Raw genomic sequence first — 19,927 nt, 5'->3', positions numbered from 1 at the left:
GCATTCTATTATTAATAATAAATATTAATAAATAAATTTAGAAACCCATTAAATCTACACATGCAAATAATTTCAAATACATATTTCAACAATATCAACAAATCCTTTTCAGTGAGACTGGCTTTTTTAATCTATTCACAAGTATCAGTAAGTAACCTTCCACGTAACAACAAGACTTCCAATAAATCTCTCTCTCCCACTATTAAAATCGTTTCTTTTCCTCCTAATCACTTGAGAGGTAAAAATATTGCTTATATTGGCTATTCCAAGTCACTTGGTACACTCTTTTTCGCCTTCAGTTTAGAAATATTATAAGCAAAAGTATTCTATCTAAATATTGATAGTTTATGTCCTATTACTGTTCTCTCTAGGATTTCTAAATCAGCTTTATTGACAATTTATAAAAGAAATCTGGAAATAAAATGGTAACATGGGTAAATTTATTTCTTAAATTTAAGAAATCTCCCCAGATACACACCAGAAAAATAACGGAAACCATCTCCATTAACTGCAATCTTGATATGCTGGACACATATCAGTAAATTCAGAGCAGCAAGGGGGAAGCACCTTATCAGTTTCTATTCCTTTCTTAAAATATAGAAAATTTCAGAAAGCATATAGGCAAAAAGGTTAAGATTACATATCTCTATATATATCCCTGTAACCCACAGTTACTGAAGATTAAATATTCTCCCTACTTCTATTGATTAATGCACCTTCAACTACATAACAGCTTATTTCAGGAATCTCCATTTGGTCTCCATAGCAGTCTATTTCAGAAGGACCCAATTTGTTTGGGTTTTTTTTAAAAAAAAAAAAAGAAAAGTGAAACTGAATTTCTGTGATGCTCCATACATCAAGAAACCGTGCTGCACAATGCAAGAGCCTTTATTTCACTGCAGCTTTCATTCCAAACCATTTACAAACACTTCTAATTCTCTGAATGTTGCCTCTCAAAATAATTAGTACTTCAACTCATACCAACTATCTGATGGTACTTACAAATACCCAAAGTTATTTTTTTTAATTCATTCAAGATTCTTAAGAAAATAATGAATGTGCTGATATAAAAGAAATGCTGCAGTCAAAGACAGTTGTGGATTTTGAATGCTATTTTCTTTCTAAAAGTCTAAATGGATTTTGGAGACTAAATTTAGGCTTAGCTTTTGAAAACAGTACAGCAGTTTTTAAAATATTTTTGCTCAAGAAAGTATTAAATAAACACTTTACATGTTTCAGTAATACGGTGATTATTTTGCATAGGTGCATACCCCAACTCTAAAGAGATTCTGCACTTGCTTAAGTACGCCCAGTTAATTTGAAAAGCCTAAAGCACTGCAGAACTGGACTATGAGTTCACGCTGAGCTCTCTATATAGAACTGTACATACCTCAGTCAACAGAACCCTGTACAGCATTTGTGACCAAAGAAACAAAAAAAAGGTGGGGCCCCTTATTTGATTCAATGAACAGTAATGCTTTTCAAGAAGAAGTTACTTCAAAGTAAGCTTTAAAGTTAAAAAGCCAGAGCAGTATGAAAACACAGGACTAAGCAACCTTAGTGTAAAAAATCATCTAGCTATCAAAAGGTGGATGCAGCCTATGTGCACACAGAAAACTAAGAGCACTGCCACTTAGAATGTGTATTCGTCACACAAAGCAGTATAATCAAGTGATACTGATGCTAGTTTTAACTGAGCTACCTTATGTACCAGAAGCTGCCAAGATGCAACAGCCCAGAGCTCCACCCAACCTATTTTTACATGTTATCTAGGGAGTAAATTAGTTCCCTTGGAGCCCCAGGCAGCTACAACTGAAATTCTCCAGTAGTCAAGCTAGTTCATTAAAGCTAGTAGAGACAATCAAGCACTACACTGCTGTCCGCTGTACAAATTTAGAAGCACAATTACAGAAGAAATTGTGCTAATTTGCTCCAGATCACACATGCTGGCAAAGTCCAAGTTATGCATAACCTGAGCCAAGTAAGAGCTCTAAAGTCTTTTCTCATTTTCTTTTCTAATTCTAGATTTATATGAGAAAATTTAACAAGGAAATTAAAGGCTAGTCATCAGCTAGTACCTTAACATTACTTTAGCTTTTCATTTTTATTTTCGTGAAAACGTTTTGTAAAGGTTTTCAGCAACCTTACACTGAAAAATAAAACAACAGTTTCAAGCTCTATTTATTTTGACATAAATCTCACCTACTGCCTTGCCTACTCTGTATGTGGAAAGGGTAGTTCCCACAGTCTTTCTAAGTAACAGTGCTAAAAGCAAGGCCCCATCTACATATTTCTTCAGCTTTATTTGTGCCAAGACATTCATGAAACTGCACATTAACCCACCTAAGTAAATTGATCTTTCTGATAAATTTTATTTTCCTTTTTTGCTAAGCTAGTCTTTAACCAGATGAATTTCCAAATCTATTTTGCTACACAGCTACTCAGACAGTGGGGTTGGCACAGATGGCGCAGGGTTGGGAACAAACGACCAACAGGAGAAGAGAGCTGTTTCTCCTCAGGGCAGCATAAAAACAGGCCACATGAAACTCATCAGAGAGCTGTATTTCCTATTCCTGTTTTCCCTGTCTCCTAGTAGCACACATCAAGTTGTTGTACACTGCCTATTAATCAAATTTAGCATTACAAGAGAAACGTTTATAAATTAAAAACTGAGTGATGAAACATCTGAAACCAAACACTGAAACACTAAATTAAATGATTGTCATTCATGTAATAAAATACAACTGTGTACTATTTCAGCTGCATTGAAAAGCACATGAGAAATAAATTTTCACTTTATTACCAATTTGCTGTCTCACTAAGCAATGTGCTTACTGTCTAATGTCAACCAAATTTTTAAGCATCAAACCAAATCAGGACTTATATATCAAAATTTATTTTGATATTACTATTATCAGACTTTTCAATTTATGCAGTTCTAGAAAGACATTCTGTCTTCCTACCTTAATTCCAGTGTTGTGCCAACCTGAATTACTATTTGTGGTACAAGCATGCATTTACATAGCATTCCATTTTTAAACACCTCTTTGCTTTTTCTAAGAGTATGATTTCTGAATCTATGGATGTTTCTGAAATGTTCTAAGTTGTTCATACTGGAAATAATGAATCATAAAACAGAAGGATTACGTCACTTATTTTACAATCCCTTCCTGAGAACGCCTTCTATATTGACTGTCAACTAGCTACATGATTGTAAAGAATGTTGAGGTTAGATACTTTTGGTACAATAAAGTGATTTAAACATGCAAACAATATTAAATATTTGTCCAATAGAAATCCTCTTTGAAAATATTTCAGTATTTCAAAGACTTTAAATAGAAATATGAATATCGGCCTTAGAAGTAAAGCCTGTACAACCACTCTGCACTTCATATATTCAGAGATACAAATGACTTAAACACGCTTTTACTACTTCTCCATCCTGCTTACAACGCATCTCTCGAATCCTGAAATGGATTCCATTTGGCTGCGACATCAGCAAGAGCCATTCATTAACAACCTTCAGCCGAGAGACGCTGAAAACGAGTAGACCATTTCTAAAATGCCAGTCAAATTCTACATGTCTGTCAGCTAAAAATCATACCCGAGGGTAAACCGCAAACTGCTTTTAAAGCATCCCTGCGGACACGGGCTCAGGGTGCTCCTTGCCACTCCTGCAGCCCCTCTGCGGCCCATGCTCGCCCACCCGGCCCTGGCCGGCCCGCCCTCCCGCGCAGAGGGGGGCAGCCAACAGAACAGCTCTCTGGCCGAGCCCGAAGGCACGAAACGCCTCCCAGGGCGGGACCGCCGAGGGGAGCGGTGGCCGGCGGCGGCCCAGGCAGCCCTCCGCGCCAGCGTACGTGACCGCGGCGGCACCTGTCACGGCAGCGCGGCCGGCCAGCAGGGGGCGTCCCGCGCGGCCGCGGTAGGTGCGCGTCCCCCCGCCCCTCGCCCGGGGGCGCCGCGGCGGGGCCCGGCAGGTGCCTCGGCCGCGCGGCGCCGGCGGCAGGTGCGCGGGCCCGAGGCGCGAGCTGGCGGGGCCGCCCTCCTCCCCCCCCGGGGCTCAGCGCCCCTCCCCTCCCGCTAACCTCCACAAAGGCGTCGGTCAGGTCACTGGCGCGGTCCATCACCGGCAAATGGCGCCCTGCCACGATTTTGACCTTCAGCTTCCCCGGCATCTTCCTCCTCCTCCTCCGCCCCCCGGCTGCAGGGAGAAAACAACCGCGCGTGTCCCATGGAGCGGCACGGCACGGCACAGGGGGGCGGCGGGCGAGCGGGCGCGCATGCGCCACAGCGAGCAACGGTCTGCGGCTGCCTGCCCATGCCCGGCGCCGCTGCCCGGACCCAGCGCCGCAACGGCCCCGAGGCACGCGCGCCGTGACGCAACCCAGCAGGGAGGGAACGGTAGTTGGGCGCATGCGCTACTTACTGGGTCACTACCGCAAGCAGCTGACATAAGCGGGCGTAGGGAGCGGGGACGAGAACGGGTGGTCCTCCACGCTCTCCCGCTGGCGGCGGCAAGGCCCCGGGGCGCCCCGCCGCGTAGCTCGCCCCTGCCGGTAGCGCTCCGCCCCCGCGCCAAGATGGCGCCGGGGGCATAGAGACCCCGCTGGAAGTCGAACGCCGACTCCTCGATGGGTTCCGCGCTTGCGAAGCGGCGCTGCTTCCAAGGGAAGTCAGGGTGCTTGAGCGCCGAGTCATCGATGCCGGGGGCTGCGGCGCCGGCCGCGGGTGGCCCGGGGCAGCGGCGGGACGGGCTGTGGGCTGGGCCGGGGCCGCCTCCAGACCCTTCGCAGCCGGGCCGGAACGGCGCCGCGCCTCTTCCCCCATCCAGCCTTGCGTCTGCGGCTCTGTGGGGCCCGGTGCCGGGCGTCGCGCTAGGCGCGCCCAGCCCCTGGGCTGGGCTGCTCAGCGTCCCGGGCCGCCGTGGAGGCCCTGCACGGGGGAGGCCGGCCGGCCCGGCCCGGCCCGCTGGGAGAGCCCTGCCAGCGGCTCCGATGGCTCGGGCCTGCTCTGCCTCCAGCCTTCCCCGAGGAAGGAGGCGATCCGGTCTCGGGCTTGAGGACCCGAGGGGAGAGTCCTTTAAAGGACTTAAACCAAACCCCATGGGTTTGTTGTTTTTTTTTTCTTAATCGAATACAAATATTTGCAGTATTTGAGGGATTATGAATAGATTAAATGGAATTTAGTTATCAGAAATAGGATTTTATATGGTTCTTGTAGCCAGGTTTTGACTTTTTGATGCCTGAAAAGCTCTTTGTTTAGGAAGTAGTGCTGTGGAAGCTTGGGGGGAAACCAAGGGAGCAGGGCTGGCCAGGGGTTACATCGTGTGTGTGCCCTCGGGTGGGAATCTGGGAGTATGCAACTAGATTGCGTGAGAATCTGCGGGTCATGGGTTGTACTGCTGGCGTGGTCGTGAACAGGAATATAAAAGAACCCTTGTGTTTTGATTAAGCATTCCCCAGATGTTGAGCCAAATAGTAGATCTGGTTGGATTATTTTCCCCTCTTTCTAATCTTACAAAAAGACTAAATAATGTTATGGGCTGCAATGTGATACTGCAAACACGAAGGATATGAATGAAATACAGTAGTGTGTGGCATACCAAGTTAATGTGTAGAAGATCTTTGTCTATCTGTGCTCTAGCTAGCTCCATTTAGTCTCACTAGTATAGCACTTACTCTCTTTAGCTTGTTTTGAAGTTATCTTTGGAACAATTCATACTGTTGCTAGTACTCATTCTATTATAAACAGCCTACATGCATGTTTCTTCCTCATCCATCCAGTACTCCACTTGTTTGAGTGGAATATTGGAATGAGACTGCTCCCTAGGCAGGATAGCAGTAAAGAGCAAAGACCCGGGAAAGGAATCAAAACCAGAAGACATGCTGCTAATGCTAGGATTTTAGTTTAGACCAGAAACGTGCTTTTTGAATTGAATCTCCCAATCTCACCTGCTTAAATGTTGTTTTCGCTCACATAATCAAGCAGCTACAGAGCATATGAACTGAATAGTTAATTTGGATAAGACTGAACTGAAAAGCGTAAGCTAGCAATACACCAAATGTATTCTAGCTGTTTAAGGGCATTCAGGCTGTGGCAGCAAATTAAAGATAGTATGAAATTAAACCCTCTGAATTGCATATGGTGTGGGTGCTAGGTCCTCAGCGTTCTTTCACCCTAAAGATGGGCCACTGATACACTGTATTACCTGTTAACATAGCCGTTCCTGTGTCTTAACTTCACTATTAGAGTGGAAAACTACCAGCACAAGATGGGACTACAAAAAACCATTCTCTGTTGCTCTTGTTAGATACAGCATTGTTTGGCCTCCAGTAATTGGTGGTGTGTGGCTTTATAGCCCAATATATTTAGGGAGTGTAAAGTAAGTTCTTGACTACAAACAAGTAAAAACAACATAAAAGTAAACTTGGTCATATGTTCTTTTTTCTGTCAAAACACCTATTGCTTTGTTTCTTTTTGCTAGCTAAATTACAGTGCAACAATTATTAGGAAACTGTGGTTACTGCGATTTTACAGCATGTCTTGTGATATGTAGAAAACTTTTTTCAGCTTGTAAGGACATGAATCCTTGAAAAAAAATTATTTAATTTGGAAGAGGAATTTCTAGCACATTGAACAAAAGATTGAAACAGTCTTGTATGTTATAAGCAAAAGGACACAAATGTAGCTTAGTTCTGTCTCTTCAGAGATGGGTAGGTGGCTCTACCAAATATGTTTGTGATGCCAGGGTCTTCCTAAACCCCTCTTTAGTCACTGAACGCACTAAACAAAACTCTGGAGCTCTTTATTGTTCACGGAAGATTGGACAATTTGCCTGATTAATGGCCAGTTAATACAGTGAATACCTGGCTACATGTACTGCCTTATTAAATGAAATAGCTACAATTTGGGACAATCCTTAAACAATTCAAGCATTATTGTACCAGATGCTTGCTGAAAGGGAAACATTCAAGAGAACATCTAACATGGTAAGTAAGCTCTTCCAGGCAGGTTCTTGTAAACTTGCAGCACTCCTGACTCTTAAAGACCTCTTTAATCTTTCCAGACAATCCACCTCAATGCTTCTTATTCTCAAACTTTTAAAAAATATTTTTCTAAAGTTAAAGCTGTGGGGGGTTTTTGTGATGAAATACAAGTCTGTTCTTACCCACTGAACCTAGGGAACAGATTATCCCTTTAGAAATATTAGAAGACTCCTACTCGATTAGACTGGTAATAACTGGTACATATTCTTTTAGGTAATCTTTTTTGTTGTTTAATTTATAGCATCTGGGGCCAGTAAGATCCACAGGTTAACTACCTGCTTTGGGAAAATTTATCTCCTTTTTATTTTGAACTTACAAACTGATTTCACTTGTGGACTCCTATCTCTTACATTATGAGGGAGAAGGAAGAATTGTTCCCTTTATTTTTTTAAATTTACTTGTTTGAAATAAGTAACTTTAATTTTTCCACTCTTTCTTCATAGGTCTTTTTTCATGCCTCTGAACATTCCTTTTAATTTCCCCTGGAGACTCTCTGAACAGGCCATATTATTTCCTGTTTGGGATACTATAAGAAAAAAGTTCCAGGGAACCTTTACCAGTGTTGCCTAGTGAACATCTCCCTCTCTATGGGATTATGAAATACAGGAATTAATGCAATGCATATTTCTTCTCAAAAAAAAAAAAATCTGTCTAAGGATCCAGCTTTTCAATGGAAGATTTTAGTAGTCAAAGGACTAGAAATGAGAACAACACCTGTTTCAGAGAACCAGTTCAAATCTGTTTCTTAGATACTTGGAAGGATCAATTAGGTATGATCGTAATGCATTAAGAAACCTGCTTGGTGGATTATACCTGTCTTAGGGCTAAGGACTTTCTATACTGGCAGAATGAGACTGGTCTTTACATAAATTAAATGTTACTTAACACATTTCATGCCAATAGTATTCCAGATCTCTAGGGCCAGCAGGGACTTAGGGAAAGGTAGAAGGGGCTCAGCTGAAAGTTTAGTCAAAGCCCTAGAATAAACTATTCGGGGCATCTACAATAGCATTAGTTTTCCCTCTGGGCAAACAATGTTCAATATAATGGATATACTTGAAACTAAAGCTATATTATGTACTTTCTCAGTAATATGCATGTCAGAAGTCCACAGAAAATATTAAGAGGTATATTTCATGGGGGGGGGGGGGGGGGGAGGTGTGATAACTGACTTTGCACTTTAGTATCCACTTTGTTTCTTGCTGAGTCTTTTCCCTTCTGCTTAAAAGTGATGTTTTAGCAGGTCATGACAATAGAAGTGTCTTTCAGCAAGATAGCAAGTATGATATGCTTAAAGAACAGCATTATCTTATTTGAGCAGGTATTGTCATGTATTAAATGACATTGTAACCCAACTATACAAACCAAGAATATTGCTAATTACAATATTAAACACATCTTGTGTGGAACAGTGAGTGTCATAAAAAGGGGAGAGTTTTTGTGTGGGGAAGCTGGGAGATTTTACCATCTAAATGTAAAGATCCATGTATCCCTTCTTTTCCAGTTGTTGTAAGTATGATAGGATTTTGTTTTGTGTTTTGTTTTCTGCTTAACTGCTAGCTGAGTCTATGCTTGGATTTCCAGCACAGAGAGATTTCCTTTGTGATAGACATGCACTTTGAACCATTAGTTCAGAAATTGATACTCCAAAGAAAAGATTTTCCCTGTAACTTCAATCTGCTGACCCATCACTTTAGGGTAGGTTTCAATTATGTTAGCTTACTAGCCTTCTTCAAGATACAGCTTAGAAGGTGGTGGCCTAGGCTTTCCTCAGGTTACAACATGACCTGAGATCATAGAATCATGTGGTGGGCTGTGTCTTAACCATGGGGAAAAGTGCTTTTTGATTATGTTGCACTGAGCTGATTTGAACAAAAATTAATTTAAAAGTTTTTTGGTTTTTTAGTTTGTTCAAACACACCAAAGAGACTTTATATCTGCTTTTGCTTATTAGCATTCACAGAAGATACTGGCTCCATTTCTACTGCAGTTAGTGTGATAAGTGGTCTTTGAAACAGGAGTCTTTGTCAACTTATCAACAAAGAAAACTGCAGTGCCAATTTTTGGTTTCTGGAAAAATCCCAGTATTTCTTTGTAACACTACATGTTTCAAAGCAATCTGGCTGAAATCTACAGGACACCAATCCAAAAATATTTTTAATAGTGCTCAGAGGGGTCCTATATCCAGAGTGAGATAGATATATGTCCTTAGTAAAGGACCCCTGCATCCCAGAAGAAAAAAAACTTAATTCCACTCTGACTATGTCTCCTATGCTGTGTGCCCACTACCAGGATTTAAACAGGAGCAAAATCCTGGTCACTACTATTTATTATTGCGTGTATGTATTTGATGTGGCATTGCAATCCCTAATCCTTCTCGTTAGATTAAAAGATAGGGAGTGAAATCCTGTCCCAATAAAATTGGTAAGGTGAAACTCTCTCACTGAAGCGAAAAGGTGAGTTTTATGATGAACTCCTGGCGAGAACAGGGTTTCATTACTGAGGTTTCTGATTTAGGCTGGGGGAGCTCACTGTAGTTAGCCTGTTTAAACAGAAGATTAAGAGCAGTATTAATGTCTATTGCTGTCTACATGAACAAATTCCTGCTACCATAAGGGTCTCTAATATAGCAGGCATGATAAGGAAAGGATGGAAGTCTGACCAGGACAAATGTTTAATTTGTAATTTGGAAATATGTAGACATGACTAATGGAAATGTGAGTTATCACTGAGCGAGTTATCAAAGATAGGCATTTTCTAATTGCCTGTAATCGTAAGTCATTGGGAGCACTTAGAATCTGTAGTTCTGTCACCGAGACTGCATTTTTTGCTGACCTATGAGTGAGAACAAAAAAGAAAAGCCTTGCACAGATGTGCACTACATGCAGCAGGAAGGTGACTGTGGGCAGACTCCGGTCTTCTGTTATTGTCACCTCGCTGCTAGGGCATCTCCCTCCCTCCCTCCCTGTTCTTACAGACAGAGCAGGTGGAGAGGGAGCCTGGAGACAGCTGCAGGAGGAGGCTGTGAAGGCAGTCAATGAACAGTGGCTACCTAGTACTTGAGCCAAAAAGTTCATTTTGACTCTCAGTTACTTGGGGAGGATCTTAAGGGCTCAGTTTTGCTGACTTTGTCCTACTTTGCCTAAAGCTGCGTCTCTCAATAATGCTTTTTAATCTTGATGCTGTAACTGTTAGGTAAAAATCAGATGATCATAAGTGATTTCCCTGATGGAATTAAAGTACATGATATGGGTAATGGTGTACATGGGTGGTTTACTTTTGTCCTGAATCTATTCAGTCATTCCCAGGCTAATGGAACTAAGTTGAGCTGACATTGGTGATAGATGATAATATAGTCTATTCTTTTATATTATACAGGAACTGAATACAGAACTTATTTGGACTTTAAAAGCAGACAGTATCTTGGAATTAATTTTTGAAGTTAAACATTGTCAGGAAATTTAAATACTGTACTAGTGATACAACAGATGGTCAGATCCAGATAAATGTGCTAATATCCTATAATATGTATGAAAAAAGCTTATCCAATGAAAACTCTTTAATTCCAATGATATTCTAAAATATTATTCCCATGCAGATCTTGTGAATTGAATAAAAACTGGTTGTCCTTTGGGGAAAAACACAAGCCAAGAATTATTCTCAAGGCTAACATTAAGAGGGTAAAAATAACCCCAATATGTCTTAGTCCTAAAATTATATTTCTGAATTGTTTATGTACACTTGTTTCCTGGATATCAAATGAAAGTATTTCTTTTGGAAATTAGATCTCAACACTTTATATTCTCTCCAACAGTCTACTCAAGTCAATCTTCTGTTGACTTCAGCAGTTTGGGATTTGGTCCATATCAAACAGGTTGTAAGAACAGAGAGCCATCAAAATATTCCATTTCATGCTGCTATTGCTGTATGAAGGTCTCAGTTTCCATATAGACTTAAAAGAAATTGGATAAAATAAATACTCACTAGCATGGGAATGTATGCAATTACCTACTGGGGGAATCAAACAACTGGATCTAATGTCATGTTCTCAGCTAGTAATTGGATATCATTTATCTTCCTTACAGTTCTGTGAGGGAAATAACATTGCATATGACTCTGTGCATTTTATGAGCAATGAGTGGCAATGGCATAATTGGGGTATCAGTTCACAGAGATTGCAGCAGAATCCTGTGTACACATGCTCTAGCAAAGATATTTAGTTACAGGCAGTACAATAATGATAGCTCTTCAGAGTGCTTCATGCTTACAAAGCCCTAGTTAATTAGTCAAAACCTAGTTAATAATTTAATTAAATGTAATTTTCAGCAGCAGTATTTGTATCATTAGAAGATAATTAGTCCTTCGGTGACACTTTCAACATTTCTGCCCTTCCTCCTTCTAAGAGTTGAGACAAAGAAATGAAATATTTAACTGTGATTGTAATATGTATTATATTTACACAGTTATTAAAATTGTTATATTTGGGGTTTTTTATTCTGCTTAATGCTGTTGGTATTTTCTCTTCCTTTTTCCTGTATAAGTGTAATAAATAGATAATTTATTCAGGTCCCCTCCCAAAACTTGGAAATATTAATGAGTGTAACTTTGTATAAACTATCTATAGAGTAGTCTTCAAGATCCTTCACAAGATAATGCAAATTATTTGCTGGTGCACTGAAGAGATTAAATTGGATTACAATAAAAACAATAAATCTTTGTATTCTAAAACGTGGAGTGAATGCTGTTCTTAATAACCATGTGATGCTTTTGCTTCTTGTGCTCCATTTGGAATAGACATGATGATATGAATTATTAAACATTAAAGTTTTTCATGTATAAACAATAAAAACACATTAATGAAGCAAACTCACTGAGTTTTGTTTTCAGCAGCATGTAATGCCTTATGTTCAGCTTCTTACAAAAGGTCTACACTGTGACACTCATTTGCTGTCAAAACATCTGACACAGAGGGGTTCACGTTGTTTATTTTAAGAATTTAACTCTCATGCCAAGCCAGAGGAGACAGAGAGGCTCTTGATCTGAGTTGTCTCCTCCCTTAGTATGTGAGAAGCAGAAAAACTAGGTTCCCAACTCAGGCTGGTAAGGTTAGAAGCTTAAACTATAAACCAAAAGTAATATAATTCAATTTCCATCACCATTCAATTTGTTGTGAAAAGTATGCTCTACTGCTGCAGAAAATGCCAGTCAAGCTCAGCTAGCAAAGTGTCCATGACACATCGTATGAATTAAAGTAGGGGGAACTGTGATTGCTATGAGATGAAGCACTTCACAACCTAGATAGAAAAACTCTCCCTCCAGGCATGGGGAAAAAGGTGAACAACTAGTAGAAAGTGTTCCCTTCTCATCCAGAGCTCTCAGGGAAGGGAGGTGGGTGAGAAGCCCCAACTAGAAGTCCCAAGTTAATTTTATGTTTCCTACTAAGAATGTGCATTGTGTCTTTCATGGTGTGGTGTGGCAAGAGCATGGTGCTGCTGCTACAGATTTGGGGCTCTGCACTAGGGAGCAGCTCTAGGTGGTCCTAGTGATAAAATCTTACGCTGTATATGAAGGCACACAAAGTCCAAAGTAGAAAAGAGTCATCTTATCTGTGGCTGATGGGTTATTGGAGCAATCAAGATGACTACTTCTAACAAAACAATTTTTTTGTTTGTTTGTAACGGTCCTATCGTGGTTCCTGTACACAATCCTAAGTCCCCCCAGGGTCAGGGCGAAGTCTCTATTCACAGAGAAAGCATAAAAGTTCAAGACCTGCAGGATAAGTGAAAGCCCCACAAAGCACACTTTTCAAAAAAATCCTAATTTATATATAGCCCTGGATGCATATAAACTATATTATGTAGAGTGGAAAGAAGATGGATGGTCTCAGTACTGGCCCATTCTTTATTCCAGTTCACTCTTGGTTACTAGCCATTGAGCAAAGTCTTCACCACCTTATTTCTTAAGTAAAAACTCTTGTAGAATAAAACCTGGCTAACTAAAGTAGGATCTTGTCATCTGTGCTTGTTCTCTGACTACTACCTTAATTCATTCCTGACAGAGTTGTGTTCAGTGCTGCATTTGACCCTATTGACGGCAATTTATAGAGCTTTTGAAATATGAGGACAGTGTCTTTGAAGTACCAAAATTCTCATTCATCAGGCTTGTTCGGCCTTTCTGTGCTTTTATGTACAGGAGAATTACGATCATCACCTTGAACTGTCTTGATAGCAGCTGAGGGAGGTACTGCTTTGATTTTATTAGCAAAGGTGATTATGAACAGCATAACTTGAGAAATATATGCTAAATACATCGCTTAATTATACATTATAACTCTGTAAAATGACTGAGCATCTTCCAATGCATGAAAGTTAAATACAGACCTTAATTAGGCAAGCCAGGAGATAGGGGTGACAGCAAGGCAGGCAGGGGCAATGACATGACCCACCAGGGTGCAGTCCCACAGCACCCCAACAAGACAAGCTGAGCAAGTCCACTGGTGGTAATAGAGTTTGGTCAACAGCCCGGTAATTAGCAGTCAAGTTCATAGTAACAAGGCAGGTTGAAAGTCAAGACAAAGCAGCAACGCAAGGCTGTGATCTACAAGGCTGGATGCAGCTAACCCACCAGGGCTCTCGGGCAAGGACTAAGGAAAGGAGCAAGGGCAGGGGCCTGAGCCTACACCCCGCTCCCATCCAGGGACAGAAGCTGCAGAGTCCCCAGGTGAGAATTTTCTCACCACTTACCGGTTTTCACAAAAGCTATACAGCTGTGGCATATTAGTGCTCATCTTGGATGCTGGCAGCTAAAGCCTGGGGAGGGAGGTAGAAGGGATTGCAGAGGAGGATTATGGAGGAAGGTGGTTACAGGCTGGTGAGGGCAATTGGACCTGGTGTAATTGTGTCGGTGTGTTCAGTGCCTTGATAAGGGTATGCTGTTAAAGTTAGAAGTTAAGGTAAGTAGGCTGCTAGCTAGCACCAAAGCATCTAGCAGCTGGGAAAATCCTGCTAAAATTAAAAAAAAAATTAATGTTTAACACAAAATAAGGACACACACTGTTATATTTTTAAGGAGTAACAAAAAATTGCTCTCTACAGTAGTCCAGAAGAGTTTTCATGTACACACATATGTGATTGCCATAAGAGCTGTAGCCTACAGTTTAGGCTCTTGGAGTAAGAAAGATCTCTGCTATCTTGCCATTACCAAATGTAAGGACTAAGAACAGACCTGCCTTGGCTAATTTTAACAGTCTGAAAGAGGCAAGGAGAAATAAGAATATTCCAGTATGTCCATCCTCATTTTTAGACATGTTCAGTAATTTTTTGTCTTAATTTCACACTACTAGTCTTGCAATGTCTCACAAATTACTTTTGATAGTATGAAAACCTACTGGTTTTCCTGATTTTATTGCTGTGACTCCTGAACCCTCCACCAAACAAAGGCAAGCAAGGTTGATATAATCGGTTTTCAAAAACAAGCCTCCATGTAATTTTTGCAAAGGTCAACCAATTCAAGACTTTGTTGCAAAGTGTAGCTGTGATCTGTATGAAGACAAGGCCTTGAATTTCTGAAGGCCTAATTTTCACACCGCTTCTGAATCCAAAGAGTTAACTGCTATCACCTGTAGTATCATATTTTGTCCGTGGCCTTCCTTTCCAGTGATTTTCCATTTATGCTGGAGATTATCTCAATGCACTATGTAAGTTTCAGTGCTTTAAGTCAACAGATTAATCACTTCATCAGCCTTCACTTCATTTTGGAGGATTGTTTTGAAATTAAGACAGACCTAATATTATTTTAACCTTGTTATTGTTTGCATGTGTGGGGAAACAGCTTGATAACATTGATCTTCAAGTTTAAAAAAGCACAAGCTGTCTTGGATAACATTTGAAACATTTTTCTTGTGATATCTGCCATGTAAGATCTTGCATTATAAAAACACGCACATAGTGCTTGGTTTTGGTTTTTAAGTGTCACTGAGATAAGACAAGGCGTGAACTATCACAATAGATGTGTTATACTGCAGGTCGCCTATGTGAAGTAACCTATAGCCACTGATACGGGGTTGGCAGTTGGTGTCGTCAGACTACTCATAGTCTAAAAGCAGAGTCGGTGGCCTAGGGAGAAACTCTGCTGGAAGCGTACTGCTTATTCTCCACAGGCAGTAATTCTAATTATTAAGTGTTTGAGATGCACACGTATTATGTTTGATCATCACGTACTCTGATATTCCCCTGAGCCAAGTATTCTTAGCATGGTGCCTTAGACAGACCGGAGCATGGGTGAGAACTAAAAGGCTGAGGCAAAATCTGTTTGGGAGTAATGCTACCAAGCTCGGGGAACTAATAGAAAAGTGTGGAAAGGATGATGACTCCCCTATAATTTTAGATATTTGCCTGTCCTTTGTAATTCACATCTTGCAAATTTTTTTGCTCATTGGTGATTGTTAGATAAGCATACAAAATTGTGTCCATGGACACTTTTTGTTATCTGCGTGCAGCAAAGAAGTAACAGCTTAGTCTTTCAGATGCAACCTTTGCAGCTATGATCTTTTCCAGTCTCAAACTGAGGCTTTGTTATCAAAACACACTGTTACAGAAGTTACATTTCAAATCTATCTGCGATATTGAATGGCTCCCAGAGGAAAGGGAACCTTCAGCTCATAAACCAGATATGCGTCATAGTTTCATTTTCTGTTCTTGGTGGCTGTATACATTTTTTTCACACAGTCACTGAAAAGTACTTTGGTATGTGGTAAAATGCAATCCTCACTCACAGCTTTGTTAACTGGCGGTACCTAAATTGTGATGAATGAAATCAGGTAGTTGAAGTTGATGCAGATGAAAAGTAATCTGGAAAAAGAATAATTCTGGTTTAGCCACATCAGATAACCACATGGTCAGATACGGAGAAGTATCAAAACTCTTAACCAGGGGTGGCTGGATGTAGACTGGGTTATGCTTCTGTGCCTAACCCTTCTCATTCCAAATGGCCGCAACTGAAAACAGTAGGAGGCTAACTAACTCTCTCATGTTCTCCACTTCCCTCTCTGATGAGAATAAACACATGGGAATGTTTGGTATTTCTTAGAGATAATATACTACCCTATATTAAGAAGCCCATCATTTTTGATTCAATATCAAAGAGGACAGAGTTATCAAGTTTCTTGTCATTTAACTATGCTTGTTGTTTTTTTAAAAAATTAAAAGACATTTCTTGTCCCCGTTATTCCTATTTGAAGGCTGTTTCAGAACATTCATGCATGATTAGAAATTTCCAACTAGAACTCCAGTAGCAGTTTATGCCTATTCTTGCACACCGATACTGTTTTTTAGCCTAAATGGTTCTTTTCCCTTTAGGATACATCTGTCCAGAAACTTTTGTGATGGGTGGTTCTGCCCACACACAACTTTTCCTGTACTAGATGGAACTAGCCAAGATCCAGACTCCTCTTACAAGAGCATGGGGGTCTCCATTTACCTAATCATGTTATTAACCTTTATCCATACCTGTTTCATTTTTTAATATACAGGACCAGAACTGTACATGGTACTTCAGATGAGGCCTCAACAGTGCTTTGTACTATAATTCCCCTGCATCTGTATCCCATGTACCTCTGTATTTGTAGGTAGTCCCTGCTGGGACTATTTTGCCCGATACATCCTAGGATTCCTTTTTCCTTCTCGACAAGCATATCGTATTTGTGTGACAGACAAGTTTATAAAAACAGAATAATGCTCTATCAGGGTGCAATTATAAAAGTAGAGGTATAGAAACTAAAAGCTAATCTATGTGTGTTCTACACATGCAGCACCAGTTGATACGCAGCTGGGCTTGTGTATGAAAAAAACACTGAGAATTATGCAGAGCCCTCTGAGGACCTGGATTTCCTCAGCAGTCCGTGAAGGGCTGGGGAGCTTATTAAGGGAGCAGAAAGGCTCGGTGATGGCAGAACTCCCTCTTTCTCTCAGATCTCCACACTGATGTGCAGCAGCATGTGTTCTGAATACTCAGTGTAGAAATAGGTTCTAATTCTTATGGAGCACCAAGCTAAGAAATTAAAAATGTCCTAAAGATGGCTACATTAATGTTTTAACATACTTTTGAATATATACACAATGCAATGCGTTGTTCTCACTATGAATGTCTGCTTGTGTATTTGCAGGCCTTGTGGGTTTCCACCGAGGACACCAAAAATAATCTGATGGCAGATGATATCAGTGATCCACTCTTCTATTATCAGCAGTATCCAAGAACCAGAGGCTTCCAAAAATAGGTGAACATATTCTAATATTCCCTAAAAATATACGCAGTGCAATAATAAATAAAGGTTGGAAGAAAAAAATTCCCTCCTGACTTTTGCCAATTTAGTTTATACCCTACAAGAATAAGATTTAATTATCCTTATCTTAATTATCCTTAACTTGGTACATGTAGTAACTGCAGGTATTATTATCAGCCATAAAATTATTCAGCCACAAAATTTACCTACACTGCCCAAAGCACTCTTTTCCATACACCTATCTCAGTTAAAAATGCTTTTCTTTAATTTATTCTAAATTCATTGGACATAAGTTTTATTGGAGTGAATTCCATGTTTTGCTGATAAGGGACCTAAAAGTAGTGATTAGTTTTTGGAAAAGGTTTCTATAGGCTATGTCTACAAAAACAGCTTATCTTACTTTTTAAATGCCTATACTGCTTTCAGTCACCTTGTGTCCACATGGAAACATCTTTTGCTCATGTAAAACTGGAATTAACTTCAGGGTTTTGTAAAATTGGGTCAAATACATAAGTGCATGTCTACAGCTACTTCTGGGCCTGTCCCAGCTGCTTCTTGAACTTTGAGCCTAAGCTTCTCTATCATGCAGTTTTTCTACCATTTCCTCCCCCCCCCACCCCCCATGAAGATTGTGTTTCCCTCTACAGTATTAAAAAAACCCAAACCCTGTACTAATTACATTTCATTTTCTAACCTTTTTCTGATCTTGTTTATGCTTTCAGCAACTGCATCAAAAGTGTGCTTTGTTCTTGTATTTGTGTTTTGCTCTGTGATCCTTCCCATATGAAATTCAGGTTTTGCCAGACTCTTTTGGCCAGGTAAAACCTCTTATTTGTGAGTTCTTCTTTCTAAGAGAAGCCTCACTCTTTTTTTGAAAACAGCTAGTGAATTATGAGGATCAGATTTGAACAGCTAGCTGGGGAAAGAATGCTGAAAAACACCACAAAGATAAAAAAGGGAAAGTTTAAATACACCAGAGAAGAGCAGAAACCCAGAATATTTCTGGAAGCAATTAAAGAGTTTGCTTTATAAAAGAGTAAGCCAGGGAGATGTTATTGTAGGAAAAAATATTTTCTGCCAGAGATTTGGTTTCTGGCATCAACTTTCATGTACACACATGATTAAGGAGAAGTTTTCTTGGTGGAAAAGTTTTCCTCCTTAGCGGAGGTAAAGTAAATCCCTCACTGGCAGAAAGTGAACTACAAATAAGCTGTGACTTTAAATTCATCAAAGGGGTTTTAAAGGTGATTTTTTTTTTTTTAAGTGTTCCAAAGTTCCAAGCATCTGGGTTTATTCTACTTTCTTCATCACAGGTCCACATATGGTATTGGCTTGTAAGATAGGATCTGGTTGAGGCTGTGGCAGAGCTGGTTTGGGGACACTTTAGGGATCACATAGAAGTTGACCTTGAGCCAATGACTTTATGCAACTTCAAGTCAAAGTAAGACAGTGATTTATTGAACTAGAACTGACCGTCACAGAAGAGCTATCTCATGAATTCCACTTGTCCACCGCTAAGGATCTATGAATGGTATTGCAGTTGTTTTTATAAAATACATAATTCTGGGCAATTAATCCATGCGATTGTAGGATCGGTCGATCTACCTTTCAAACATTCCTTCAGTATTTCTGCTTTTGTATACTTGTGTTTTTCTATTGCTTGAAGCTTCCTGTTCCCAAAGACAGTGGGAAACAAATACTTTTAAAGATAAGCAGGGAGTTCAATGTTAGTGGCAGAATAAGGTTTTAGAAATGTTTTTGTCATTTACGGATTGTAAAAAGACCAGTGGACAGCTTTTGGCATGGCTCTTAGTGATACATTTCATTACATGATCAATAACTGCATAGTAATGGCTTCCCGCTGTTTCTTTCCAATGTAAATAGTTGCTGGTGGTGCCAGAAAGTATGTTTATGGCAAAAAAGAGGAAGAGAGATGATTATCAGGAAAACCTGTTAAAATGTAAACCACTTCAAGGGAGACTCAAAAAATCTCTCAAGTTCCCTACTTTTTTGCATTACAATATTACTTGTAACAGACATTCAGAAAAGCTGCTGACTGGCTGCTTTGCTTACTCTAAGCATTCCTTTAATTCTGTAGATTAAATAAATACATTGTTGCAACATGTGAGAAAGTGATTTTTTAATTATTATTATTATTACAGAAAAGGGAGTTGGATTAGAAAAAGTCATTCCCCTGAGAAGTAACACCTCCAAAATAATCTTGCAATGAAGAAAAAAAAAAAAGACAAAATGAGTGATAATCAACAGAGCTAGTTGACATGCTGTTCTTTAAAAGTTAAAGACGTACATCAGTTGGAGAGAGGATATCAAATATCAGTAGGGAGAGCAGCAGGAAACTTTTTCCGCTGGATGAAAGGGGTAAAAAGAAGAAAAACAAGTCTCAGTTGCACTAACAGCTGACTAAGCTCCTGACATACTCGAAGCACAGCCAATTGTAATGAATACCAGGGAAATCAGTATCTTCTAAACAAAAATACTGCTCACTTAGAAACTTAAAGTCAAGATAAAAACATAAATCTGAGAATAACATTTAGGCAGAAGATACACGGATCACAGAACTGAAACAAAATGCTGCAGT

The 19,927-nt window shown here is 40.1% G+C and overlaps 1 protein-coding gene across 13 annotated transcripts in view; it reads right to left on the bottom strand.

The window, feature by feature from the left end:
• The window catches only part of C2CD5 (C2 calcium dependent domain containing 5), a 70,416-nt gene extending 65,581 nt beyond the window's left edge, over positions 1 to 4,835 (bottom strand). For 12 of the 13 annotated variants that reach the window (XR_012044436.1, XR_012044437.1, XM_072875084.1 and 9 more), the window contains exon 1: positions 4,089 to 4,198. Coding sequence is in view for 11 of the 13 variants with exons in the window: in XM_072875084.1 (XP_072731185.1) it covers positions 4,089 to 4,178 (90 nt within the window). In the remaining 2 variants the exon portion in view is untranslated. Of the gene's footprint in view, positions 1 to 4,088; positions 4,205 to 4,429 lie in introns of those variants that run through there. The other variant, XM_072875033.1, reaches the window with a different exon arrangement.
• Between the last annotated feature and the right edge of the window lie 15,092 nt (positions 4,836 to 19,927).

This window comes from Ciconia boyciana, chromosome 1 (assembly GCF_034638445.1).
Source record: "Ciconia boyciana chromosome 1, ASM3463844v1, whole genome shotgun sequence".
NCBI classification, from domain to species: Eukaryota; Metazoa; Chordata; class Aves; order Ciconiiformes; family Ciconiidae; genus Ciconia; species Ciconia boyciana.
The sequence above is the reverse complement of the archived record's forward strand: the minus strand, read 5'-3'. Positions and strand labels throughout refer to the sequence as shown.